The sequence below is a fragment of the Ovis aries genome, chromosome 13 (genome assembly GCF_016772045.2).
Source record: "Ovis aries strain OAR_USU_Benz2616 breed Rambouillet chromosome 13, ARS-UI_Ramb_v3.0, whole genome shotgun sequence".
In the NCBI taxonomy this organism is placed as follows: Eukaryota; Metazoa; Chordata; class Mammalia; order Artiodactyla; family Bovidae; genus Ovis; species Ovis aries.
The window spans coordinates 74,102,831-74,114,111 of record NC_056066.1 but is presented as its reverse complement, the minus strand read 5'-3'; the positions used below and the strand labels follow the sequence as shown (position 1 = coordinate 74,114,111).

Genomic DNA, 11,281 nt, shown 5'->3' with positions numbered 1-11,281 from the left:
ATTGCTATTATTACTACCACAAAGGACTTTGACTTCTCCAGAGAAGGAATACATACCTGTTGCCTCCACTGCCACCATGGTAGCTGCATGATGTGGAAAACACAGATCTCATATGAAACCTGAACACATGAGGGTCTGGGAGATTTAAATCATCAGGCAGAAAGTTAGGAATACACAGAGCTGGTATCCTAACAGAGGTCCTGTGGCTCTATCAACAATGAGGGAGAGCAGGAGGATGAAGGTGGCTATAGGCAGTCTTCCAAGGTCCCCTGAAGTCCACTCATGCAGGCAGCACTTCTGCTTGCAACGCCAGGAGAGGGACAGCAACTGGTCATGTGGTGGAGATGTATTCAGTTCCCTGCTTCCCTTTGGCCCCCTCCCCTTACTCGTTTTTCAATGCATAAAGAGCGTTACACTCCAGGAGGCCTAACCCTCTCCAGCTCAGTTCCTGCCTGGACTAATACCTGAAAAAGAGCAAGCATCCATCCAGTGGAGAAGCTGTGGCAATGGTTGCAGGAAGCTGTCCTGTGTCACCCCTGTCATCTGAGGTAGGTGAGGGGGGTCAGGGCATTGAGGTCCAGATGTGATGAAAGTAGCACAAGGCTGAAAAGGAGGACCTGGGCTAACACACTGCTATTCACCGATATATCCTTTGATCCACTCTCATCCCCTCACTGACTGTCCATCATGTGCCACGCATTTCTCAAGGTTCTGAGATGTCTCTGAATGTCTATATTGGACAAACTCCATCTGTCTGATCACAATCTGTGCTTACATTAGACCCACAGGCATAATCAAGCCTGATAACTACTGTTTTCTGACTCATTCTCAGACTTGGCCCCTGCAGACAGAAGGCATGGTTAGGAGGGAGATTTCGCAATAAACAGGACTGGCCCAGCTCCTCCCCTGCCTCACTCCCTTCCTCATCCTCTGATCCCACTTCTCAGCCAGGATATTAAAGGCTCAGTCAGTCCATCCCCAGCATCCTCAGGAGCCCTCCTGCAAGGCCACCACCAAGATGAACCGGCTCTGCCTCTCCACAGCCCTTCTCTTTCTCCTGGTTATCTTGGTGGACAGCACCCCAGTGTATGAACACCATACCCAGGACCAAGGTAGGTCTATGCTCACCTCTCCTGTACAGACTGGAGGGAAATGATCGAAGTCCCTGGAAGGACTGGGGGCCAGCTGTGACCACACTGCTACCAGTCTTCTCTGAATTTCTCCTGTCAGGTTGGGCAAGGTGTTCGTTTGTTCAGTTTTGGCAGCATTGGTCTTCCTGATATGCCAGGATATTCCCTAGTTACCAGGGCTGCTCTCTGGTTGTTGTGTGTGGGCTTCACGTTGGGGTGGCTTCTCTTGTTGCAGAGCAGGGACTCTAGTCATCTGGTTTCAGTAGTTGCAGATCACCTGCTTAGTTACCCCAAGGCATGTGGATCCTCCCAACCAGGGACAGAGCCTATGTCCCCCACATTAGAATGTGGATTCTTATCTACTGGACCACCATGGAAGTCTTATGTTGGAAACTTTTTTTTTAATTTAAATTTATTTATTTTAATTGGAGGCTAATTACTTTACAATATTGTATGTTGGAAAATTTTAACTCAGTTGACATCATGACACTCATGAGTATATCTTTATTTATTTATTTTTTTATCTTCTGCCTGGTTTTATTTTTTTTATTTTTTAATATATAAATGTATTTATTTTAATTGGAGGTTAATTACTTTATATTAAATATATATCTATCCCACCTAACTCTACCAGATCAGGGCCCATTTCTGAGACTCTATTCCTGGTCCCTGCCTTGTCCATGAACCTTGCTATAGTGTAGTAACAAAAGCTGCATATTTGATTCTTGTTTTGGTTAATAGCCCAGGCCTCCTAAAACTTAGAATTTACTACTTTATAGCTTATAAGATGAGTCACAAGAGGAGACTCAAGGTAACTTCAGGATGGGGCTGATCTCCAAGAAATTTCAAACATCCATTTCATGGTTTCAGTTTTCACCACGTCTCATTCCTCTCTGTGGAGAGGGGAGGGGCGTGAGAATGAGATTAATCACCAGTGGCTGATGGTCCAACCAATATGCTTGTTTAGTGAACCCTAGGAGAAGGAAATGGCAACCCACTTCAGGTTTCTTACCTGGAGAATCTCATGGATGGAGGAGCTTGGTGGGCTATAGTCCACAAGTCGCAGAGTCGGACATGACTGAGCAAATTCACTGGCTTAGGAAGAAATACATAAAAACTGGGCTCAGAGAGCTTGTATGTTTTTGAATACAGGAAGCTGATGTGAGGGTGCTGTCCTCACTAGGGCACAGAGGCTGGGCACACCACCCTCCCCCTTTGCACACACATCTCTTACATTTTACTGCCTTGAGTTACATTTTGTACAGTTATCTGGGAAGTATAAGCAAGTGTTTTTCCTAAGTTCAGCCACCGATTCTATTGAACTGTTGACTTTGAAGGTGGGGTCATGGACATCCCAATTTTTGCCATTTGGTCACAAGCATGAGCGACTCGGGACCTCAGGGTTGGCAGCTGAGTTGAGGACGGTCTCGAGTGCTCAACCTGCAGAGTCTTCACTAACTCCACAGATTTCAAATCAGAAGTAAACTGACTTGCCTGACACTCAATGGGTGTTTGGGGACTCGATGCTCTTAAAGGACCACATATTAGTTGTCAGAGTAAAACCCAGACTCACTCTCCCCTGTGATTCGGGAGCTCAGGTGATGCTCCAAAAGGACCTGGAACTGTTCTCAGCTATCTGTATTTTCAAAATTCCTGGCAGAATCAGGTACTGTATCAAATGGGTGATAATGTGACAGTGTCTTGTCCTGACTCAGATAGCTACATGTCATGTCCTAGGGCAAGTCATCAGCTATTTTCTCATTGGAACAGGGGATACATGTTACATGGGTTTTTGAAGAGAAACCAGTCATGAATATTAATAGTTGAATCACATTTCATGGTGAATTTTGTGCATTTTTCACCAAGATGTGTTCATGTGAAAACGATTTCTCTACCTACTTGCTCTAGGTGAGAAAGTATATGTGCCAAAGAGCAATTATTCCTGTATTATGAATATAACCAGAAAAACCTGGATGAGTGAGCAGATCCACTGCAGAGAAAACAAGAAACACACAGCGCCCAGTGTGGGTTTGCCCCTGGGACCAAGGCTGATACAATATTAGAGAAGTCTCCAAGCCATTTCCCTTGTCCTCTTCTGACTATTATTTTATTATCCGTATTGTCCCCTCCTTGTCCAGTGTTGACTGTTACTTTATTATGCATATTTGTTCCTTGTCCTGGTGCATGACCTCAGGCCCCTGAAACTCCTGGAATCTGCTGTCTTTCATAGGTCTGGAGACGAGCCTTAGAAGGAGACCTGAGAAGCGTTCAATAATAGATGTGATTTCCCATGTCATCGATGGTGTGGTTAAAGGTTTGAACTTTTTCCACCTCTGGGGACAGGGGAGGGACTGGGATTGGGAACAATCTTCACTGGCCAACAATTCAGTCAATATGCCTGTTTAGTGAAACTTCAATGAAAATCCACAAATATGACCAATCAAGGAGCTTTTGGGGTGGTATCACACGACAGTGTTATGAGGGTCCGGTGTTCTCTAGGACATGAAGGCTCCTCACACCTCCACTTCTACTCTGCCCTGCAAGTCTCACTCATTTTTGCTGTGCCTAGATTTATCCTTAATAATGACCTGAGATCTGTATGTGCGTGGTCTCCCTGAGTTTGGTCGTCAGATTTATTGAGTTATTGAACATGGAGTGCTGTAATGTTACTTCCAAGTTTTAGCTACTTTGTCAAATCACAACCACTTCACTGTCATCTGAATCGAGGACAGTTTTGAGCCCTCAACGTGCAGAATCTATACTAACTGCCCAGATTTTGAACTGGAATAAAATTGACTTGAAGACACCCAGTGGGTGTTTGGGGAATTTGATATTGTTGCTAGAGACACCACGTATTTGATGTCAAGGAAACCCAAACTCACAGTCTGTGTGCTTTGGGAACTCAGTTGAGTCCTGGGGACAGGGGAGTAATGCAAAAGACACTGCACTTCTGAGACACTGCGTCCAGAAGCTCTCAGCAGTTATTGGTATTATCAGAGTTCCTGGCAGAATAGGACAGTATATCAAATGGGTTGTGACATGACCATATTTTTTCCTGACCTGCTACAAACATGCTGTGTGTACTGGGGCATGTTGTCTAGAACTTCCTCATCTGAACAGCAGATACCTGCTACATGGATTCTTTGAACATATTACTGATCATAAATATAAAGAGTTTATTCACATTCATGGCCAATTTTGGTGATTTTCCTGTGAATATGTTCATTTGAAATAATTTCACTACCTACTTGCTTGGGGCCAGAAAGAATAAGTATGTGCCAAGTTATGATTATTTCTCTGTTATGAAAGTTAATCAGAGCGATCGGGAAAAATGATCAGAGTATCCAGGCCCTTTCACTTGTCCACGTTTGATTATCATTTTATTATGCATATTTGATCCTTTTCCTGGTTCATGGTCCAAGACTCCTGAAAATTTTGGAATTTTTGTCTTTCATAGGTACCAAGATATTTCATGGACTAAAAGGATTGGCTGACATAATCAGTAATGGAATTAAAGGTTTGAAACTCCTTCATGTGTAGGAAGAAGGGAGGGCACTGGGGTTGAGATCAGTTATCGCTGCCCAAAGATTCAATCAATATCACTATTGAAGGAAACCTCAATAAAGTGAAAGAATGAAACTCCATAAATTCTGGCATTCAGAGAGCTTATGGGTGGGAACCAATGCTGGTGATGTGAGGGTGCTGTGCTCTGGGGCATGAACACTCCTCACATCTCCACTCTTTCTTTGTCCTCCATGTCTCTTGCATTGCATTGTTTCTGAGTTTCCTCCTGTATATTATTCTGAGGACAGTAAGTATAGGTTTTCCTGATTTCAGTCACTGGATTGATTGAGATATTGAGCATGGAGGTGCGGCCATGGAAACTCCCACTTTTAGTTACTTAGTCAGAAGTATGAGTGACTCGAATCACATGGCTGGCATCTGATGTCAGGAGAGTCTTGATACCTCAACCTGTGGCATTGGCACTAACTCCACAGATATGGTATCAGAGTCAATTGACAGTGGGGCACCCACTGGGTATCCGGAATTGGATGGGTTTTGTGCAGAAACCATATTTTTGCAGTCAGGAAAAACCCCAGACTCACCCTGCCTTGTGATTTGAGAGCTCACAGGAGGCTTGGGGAGGTGAGTAGTGAGAGTAGGATACTGCATCTAGAAACTCTTACCAGTTATGTATATTTTCAACCTCCAAGCAGATCTATAGTGTATCAGTGGGTTGTGTTATGGCAGTATCTTGTCCTAATCCCACCACCCACTTGCCTGTGTCACACAGCAAGTTATCTATAGTTTTCTCATCTGAATAGGGGAAGTTTCTTACATGAGGTCTTTGAACTGATGATGAGTCATGAATATAAACAATTTCTTCCCACTTCATAACCAGATTTGTCCATTTTGTACCACAATGTGTTAATCTGAAAACACTTTCTCTACCTACTTGTTTTGGACAATTAAATCTATTTCTTTATCAAATAATGATTATTTCTCTATTATGAAACCTAACTGAAACATGTGGAGATGCTGTGGTGAGAACTGCAGGGAAAGCAAGGAACACAGCCCTTGTGTAGTAGACTGTGGGAACAAGCCTGAGACAATTTTACTAAAATCTCCAGGCTCCTTCCCTCGTCATTTTTGACTGTCATTCTCTTGTCCATTTTTGATCCTTTCCCTGTTTCATGGACCAGGCCTCCTGAAACTCTTGCAATTTACTCTCTTTCATAGGTCAGGTGATGATTTCCGGAATGCAACTCGAGAACCATACAGTCGGAACTCAACTCGAGAACCATACCGTCGAGGAGTTCCTAACACAAATACTCAAAAATGGTAAGAAAGGTTTTGTATTTTCTGCACCTCTGGGGAGAGAGAAGGTCACTGAGTTTGAGATCAATCACCCATGGCCAATGATTTAATCAATAAGCCTGATTCTTGAAACCTCAGTTCAGTCAGTTCAGTTCAGTCGCTCAGTCCTGTCTGACTCTTTGTGACCCCATGGACTGCAGCACGTCAGGCCTTCCTGTCCATCACCATCTATTGGAGCTTATATTTTCACTCTCCTCTTTCACTTTCATCAAGAGACTGTTTAGTTCTTCTTTCCTTTGAAACCTCAAACCTGAATAAATATTGGGATTCAGAGAGTTTTGGGGTGGTGTATACAAATACATGATCTGAGAGTGCTGTGCTCACTAGGGAAGGAAGGCTCTGCCAACCCACAGTCCCCTTCGTCCTACACACCTCCTCTGTTTCACACTTTGTGAATTTTCATATCTATTAATCTAACAACAATCAGTAAGTGTTTTCCTCATTCAGGTCGTCAGTTCAATTCAGTTATTGAACATGGAGATGTGGTCATGGAACCTCCAGATTTTAGCCATTTGGTTACAAGCATAAGTGACTTAGAACACATGGTTGGTACTAAAGTGAGGACAGTTGTGATCCCTCAATGGTCGGTAAATGTACTAATGGCATGGATTTCATATCAGATGTTAAGTGCCTGGAATATGCCCAGGAGTCATTTGGGGACTTGGTTGATGTTAGTCTAGATACCACATATTTGGTGTCAAAGGAAACCCAAACTCACTCTCTGCACTGATTTGGGAACTTAGGTAAGGTTTGTGGACAGGGAAGTAATGAATGTAGGACACTGTCTCCATAAACTCTTACAAATAAATGGTATTTTCAGAATTCCTGGTAGAATCAGGTATTGTATCAGATGGGCTATGACGTGAGAGTATCTTGTTCGGACTCCATCAGCCCTATCCTCTGTGCTCTGGGGCCAGTCATCTGCAATTTCCTCAAATGAATAGCAGAAAAATACACAAGAAATCTTTAAGAGATTATCAGTCATGAATATCAATCATCTATTCATATTTCATGACCAGTTTTGTCCATTTTTCACCTGTGTGTTAATCTGAAGAACATCATCTTTGACCTCTTTTGGTCAAGAAAAAATATTAATATGTCAAGTAATGATGATTCCACTATTATTAAAATAAGCAGCAAGACATAGGATCACTGAGCCAGGAAACTGCAGGAACATGAGAAACACAGTCTTTTTCTCATGGGATCTAGGTTAAGACAATACGAGGAAAGCCTCCAAGCTTCTTCACTTGTCCTCTTTTGACTCTTATTTTCTTATTCATATATTTGATCCATATTTGAACCTTGTCTTGCTTCATTGCCCAGGCCTCCTGAAACTCTTGTAATTTCCTCTCTTTGTTAAGTCACGAGACCACTCAGGGAAAGCAACCTAGGAATCTTCAGGTCTGGGCTGGTCCTCCAAAAAACTCAAACACCCACTTAGAGGTTGGAAATTTCACCACTTTCTTGCCAGCACCTCTGGGGAGGAGGGAAGACTCTGAGATAGAGATCAGTCAACAATGGCCACTAACTGAGTCAATACGGCTATTTATTGAAAACCTCCACACAAATCATAAATATTTGGTTTAGAGACATTTTGAGGTTAATGATAACCCATGCAGACTATTTTACTCTCCTGGAAGGAGAGTGAATGTTAGAGGGAGATTGACCATTATGTTGACGTGCCCCATCTTCAAGGTGATTTTTTACTAAAAAGAAATCATTTATATCCATTCTATTTGATGACTGTGCACTTGTGCAGAGAATGATAATGGGAGTTATTATGTCACTACAGTGCATTGTTCTTGAGGTGGAGAAAAAGCCAGGAAAAAATATGGCAATCTAGCTTGCCTTGTAGTAGGGAGACAAACAATAGCAAAGAGGAGAAAACCTATGGTAGGTTATAAGTGTTTAGAAAGTAGAGAGTGGTGCGCAGAAAGGATGCTGTGCTTTTTCCTCAGTTTCAGAGAAACCGTCTGTGATAAGGAGGCATTGAGGAGAGTCTGCAGAAGTAACGTGTCTGGTCTGTTTGAGCAGAAGCTGGGACCTGGCTGGCTGGAGCCGAGTGGGTGGAGGGAAGGGGAGGTGAACGGGATGAGGCAGAGATGTCATGGGGCCAGGTCGTGAGGAGCCTTGTGGGCCTTTATAAGAATCAGAGTTTGATTCTCAGAGAAAAGGGGAGTCACTGAGGAGGTGATCTTTGGAGCAATGGGATAGGGCTCAATATCAGAATGTCTGAGGCTGCAGTGCACAGAGTATCCTCTAGGGGGAAAGAGCAGAGACAGAGGCCCAGTGCAGGTGAGCAGGCTGCTGCAGTGGTCCACAGGCAGCGTGATGTATGTTGCTCCCTGGGTGGATCCCAGGTCTCTCTAATCACATGAATGTCTTGCTCTGTTGAGGTTTCTATGGAGGCTTAATTACCTAGTCATGATGCATTAAATCTTTAGCCATGGCAGAGTGTGCAACAGACAACTCCATTATCTTCCCTGAGACTGAGGGAAGGCAAAGGGATAGTGGATAGAAGACCACAGTGGAGGGTGTGAATGAAAGTGCCCACCTCCCTGTAGACAATCCTTTCCTGTGCAATAGGAGCCCATTCTGGTTTAAAAGGGTCTATCCAAAATCACTGACTTCACATACCAGAAGACGCTTTCACTGTTCTCATCACATTAGAAATACCAAGCTGTTTAGGAACTCAGTGTCAGAAATAGGATCAAAGAAAAACAACTACACCTATATTTCTTCTTATAATCACAATGTCAAAATATTGATAGTTCAACATTCATTTTATTCAGTCCTCCTGAGGGATCAGAAGTAAACACACTGGTATGTTTTCTTTATGCCCTTTCCCATTATAGCATGATTCCTTCACATTTATTTTTTCACAATGGAACGTTTTTACTATATACAAAATGCAGACAACAGTATTGTAAAACCCAGGTACCCAGACCCAGTAATTATTGACATATAGGGAATGATTTTCACTTGTGACCTCATTTCTTTGCGATAGAATGTATTTCTTCTTTTTGAGCATTTATTTGGTGCTTTTGTTGTTAGTAGCAGGCCACAGCCTCAGTAGTTGTGGCCTGCTGACGTAGATGTCCCTCAGGATGTGGGACTTTAGTTCTCTTACAAAGGGATTGAACCCAGGAATCCTGCATTGGAAGGCAGATTCCTAACCAGTGACCCACCAGGGAAGTCCTCTAGAAGTTTTTGAGGCTAAATAAAGGCATTATATCAATTTTTGTTAAAATACTTCTTGTTGAAATATAGAAATTTACATGATTAATATATTATTTCACCCTTAGCAACAGTCCTAATTATGTAACAGGAAGGTTTTCAAATGGCCTTTTCCATTGAACCATCCTCCTCAAGCCTAGCATTCTCTATCCCAAAGAAACTGGCAGTTCTAGCTGTTGTCCTTGTATGAGCTGTGGTGACCGTCCTCATAACTGAGCCATTGCCCCTCCTTTCCCAGCAGCTTCTAAGCCTGAATTCTGCCTGGAGCCTGAATTAAAGGGCCCCTGCAAGGACCAGATGACCAGATACTTCTACAATGCCACGGCCGGGTACTGCGAGCCATTTGTATATGGCGGCTGTGAAGGGAACAAGAACAACTTCCAGACGTTATCGGACTGCTTAGTGACCTGCTCTCCAGTGACAGTGTCCCTGTGGTAAGACAGGGGGCAGGACACAGGGGCAGGGGAAGGACTGGGGAATGAGGTGGAGCTCAGGGGACCACACGCCAGTCACACCTGCACAGCGTCTTCCTCCTTAATGCTTCCCGGGAGAAGAGGCGGCAGTGTCCTGTGAAACCACACACTGAGCAAGTTCTCCAGGGGTCAGCTTGGCAGAAGGTCATACCGAGATGTCTTTTATGGCAATCTAAGCTAACCACATGCTCTTCCATCTTAGAGAGGAATACTGAGTCAACCACCCTCCAGGGCAGGTCTGCAGTGCTCCTGAGTACCCCACCTTGGCATGGAAATCTCACTTCCTTCTTGTTGGCCATTCGGGTCATGAGGACTATGGTTTCATACTTTTTGTAAAATCTAGCCTCTGTCAAGATGATTGGTGTCCTCGTTGGGGATACAAAGATGGCACTCAACAGGTTCCTTTCTTTTTGCAGAGGATGTGTGAAGAGTGGTTCCCAGAAAATGTGACGCCCGAGGAGGACCCCTGCAGGGCTGGGCCATGGCTGCTCCTGAAACTGTTCAGTCTCTCGCAGTCCTTCTCTCCCCTACCCTCCACAGCACAACCTATTTGTTTCCTGTCCTCTATTGGTCAACATGTCGAATTCTGTCTCATCCAGCTGGCTCTCAGCACCATGAGAATGTCTTCCCTTTACTCCGAGCACTTAGCTCAGTTCCTGGCACCAAGTAGACAGTTCCTAGTTATTTGAGGGAGAAAGGAAGGAATGTAGGAGCACATTCATCATGACCAGAGTAACTGTAGAGCCTGAAGTTTGACACAGGATTTTTGTCTTAACCCATATGCTCACTACATCCTCCGCTTCATCCCCCTCCCTACCATCACTGCTCTTTGTGAATGTCCAAGGTAGAATATCTTGCATCCAGCTGTCAGAATCAGTAATGAGAGAAGTGCTTGTGATGAAGAAGCTTCTTGACCCTAAAACGTTGTTGCAATTTTTCCTTTCTGTAGCTTCAAATACTGTGGTTTATATTTCAATAATGATGCATTTTTAATAAATAATTCAATAAATGCATATTCTAAATTAAACTAACTGGCTTGGAGTCTGTGGCCTGAAACTACAAACCTTACCCCAAAGGGTCCAGGGGAATAGTGGTCTTTCCCACTATTCTGCAACAAAACCAGAAGGAAACAAACAAAGAAACAAACAAACAAAAATCACTGACAAAATACAGGCCTAATCGCAACTTCAAGCAGAGAAGTACCACAACGTTTGCGTCTGCCACCAGCCGGCAAGGGGATGAATAGGGAAGTGTAGGTTGCATGCTTAGAGTATGGATGGGGCCGTAATTCCCTGAGGACAATCTGAGGTAGCTAAGGAGAGATAGCAACCCTAACAGTGAGATAGCCAGAGAAGAAAATAGAGAGAGAGAGAGCGCGCGAAGGGACTTTTCCATGAAAAGTTCTAACTTAAGGTGCAGCTTGGCTCGCTCACAGAACAAAGGGTTGAGTGAATGCCAAGGAGAGCTAGGCGAGTGCAGACTGGCTCATACCCCTCCAGAAGCAGAGAGGCACGTACATGACAGCCAAAGCTGGAAGGCAAGGGGCAATCACAGGTCGACAGA

The 11,281-nt window shown here is 43.8% G+C and overlaps 1 protein-coding gene across 2 annotated transcripts; it reads left to right on the top strand.

The window, feature by feature from the left end:
• Nucleotides 1-908: 908 nt before the first annotated feature.
• On the top strand, nucleotides 909-10,745 carry LOC105613401 (trophoblast Kunitz domain protein 1-like). Of its 2 annotated transcripts, none has more exons than XM_042230190.1 (6): nucleotides 909-1,112; nucleotides 3,361-3,444; nucleotides 4,588-4,647; nucleotides 5,871-5,972; nucleotides 9,487-9,679; nucleotides 10,135-10,745. In XM_042230190.1, coding segments are annotated over exons 1-6 (534 nt in total). In that variant the 5' UTR covers nucleotides 909-1,018; the 3' UTR covers nucleotides 10,136-10,745. The 2 variants fall into 2 exon arrangements, with proteins under 2 accessions (XP_042086124.1, XP_027832202.2); XM_027976401.2 differs by having other exon boundaries at nucleotides 911-1,112; nucleotides 9,484-9,679.
• Nucleotides 10,746-11,281: the final 536 nt, after the last annotated feature.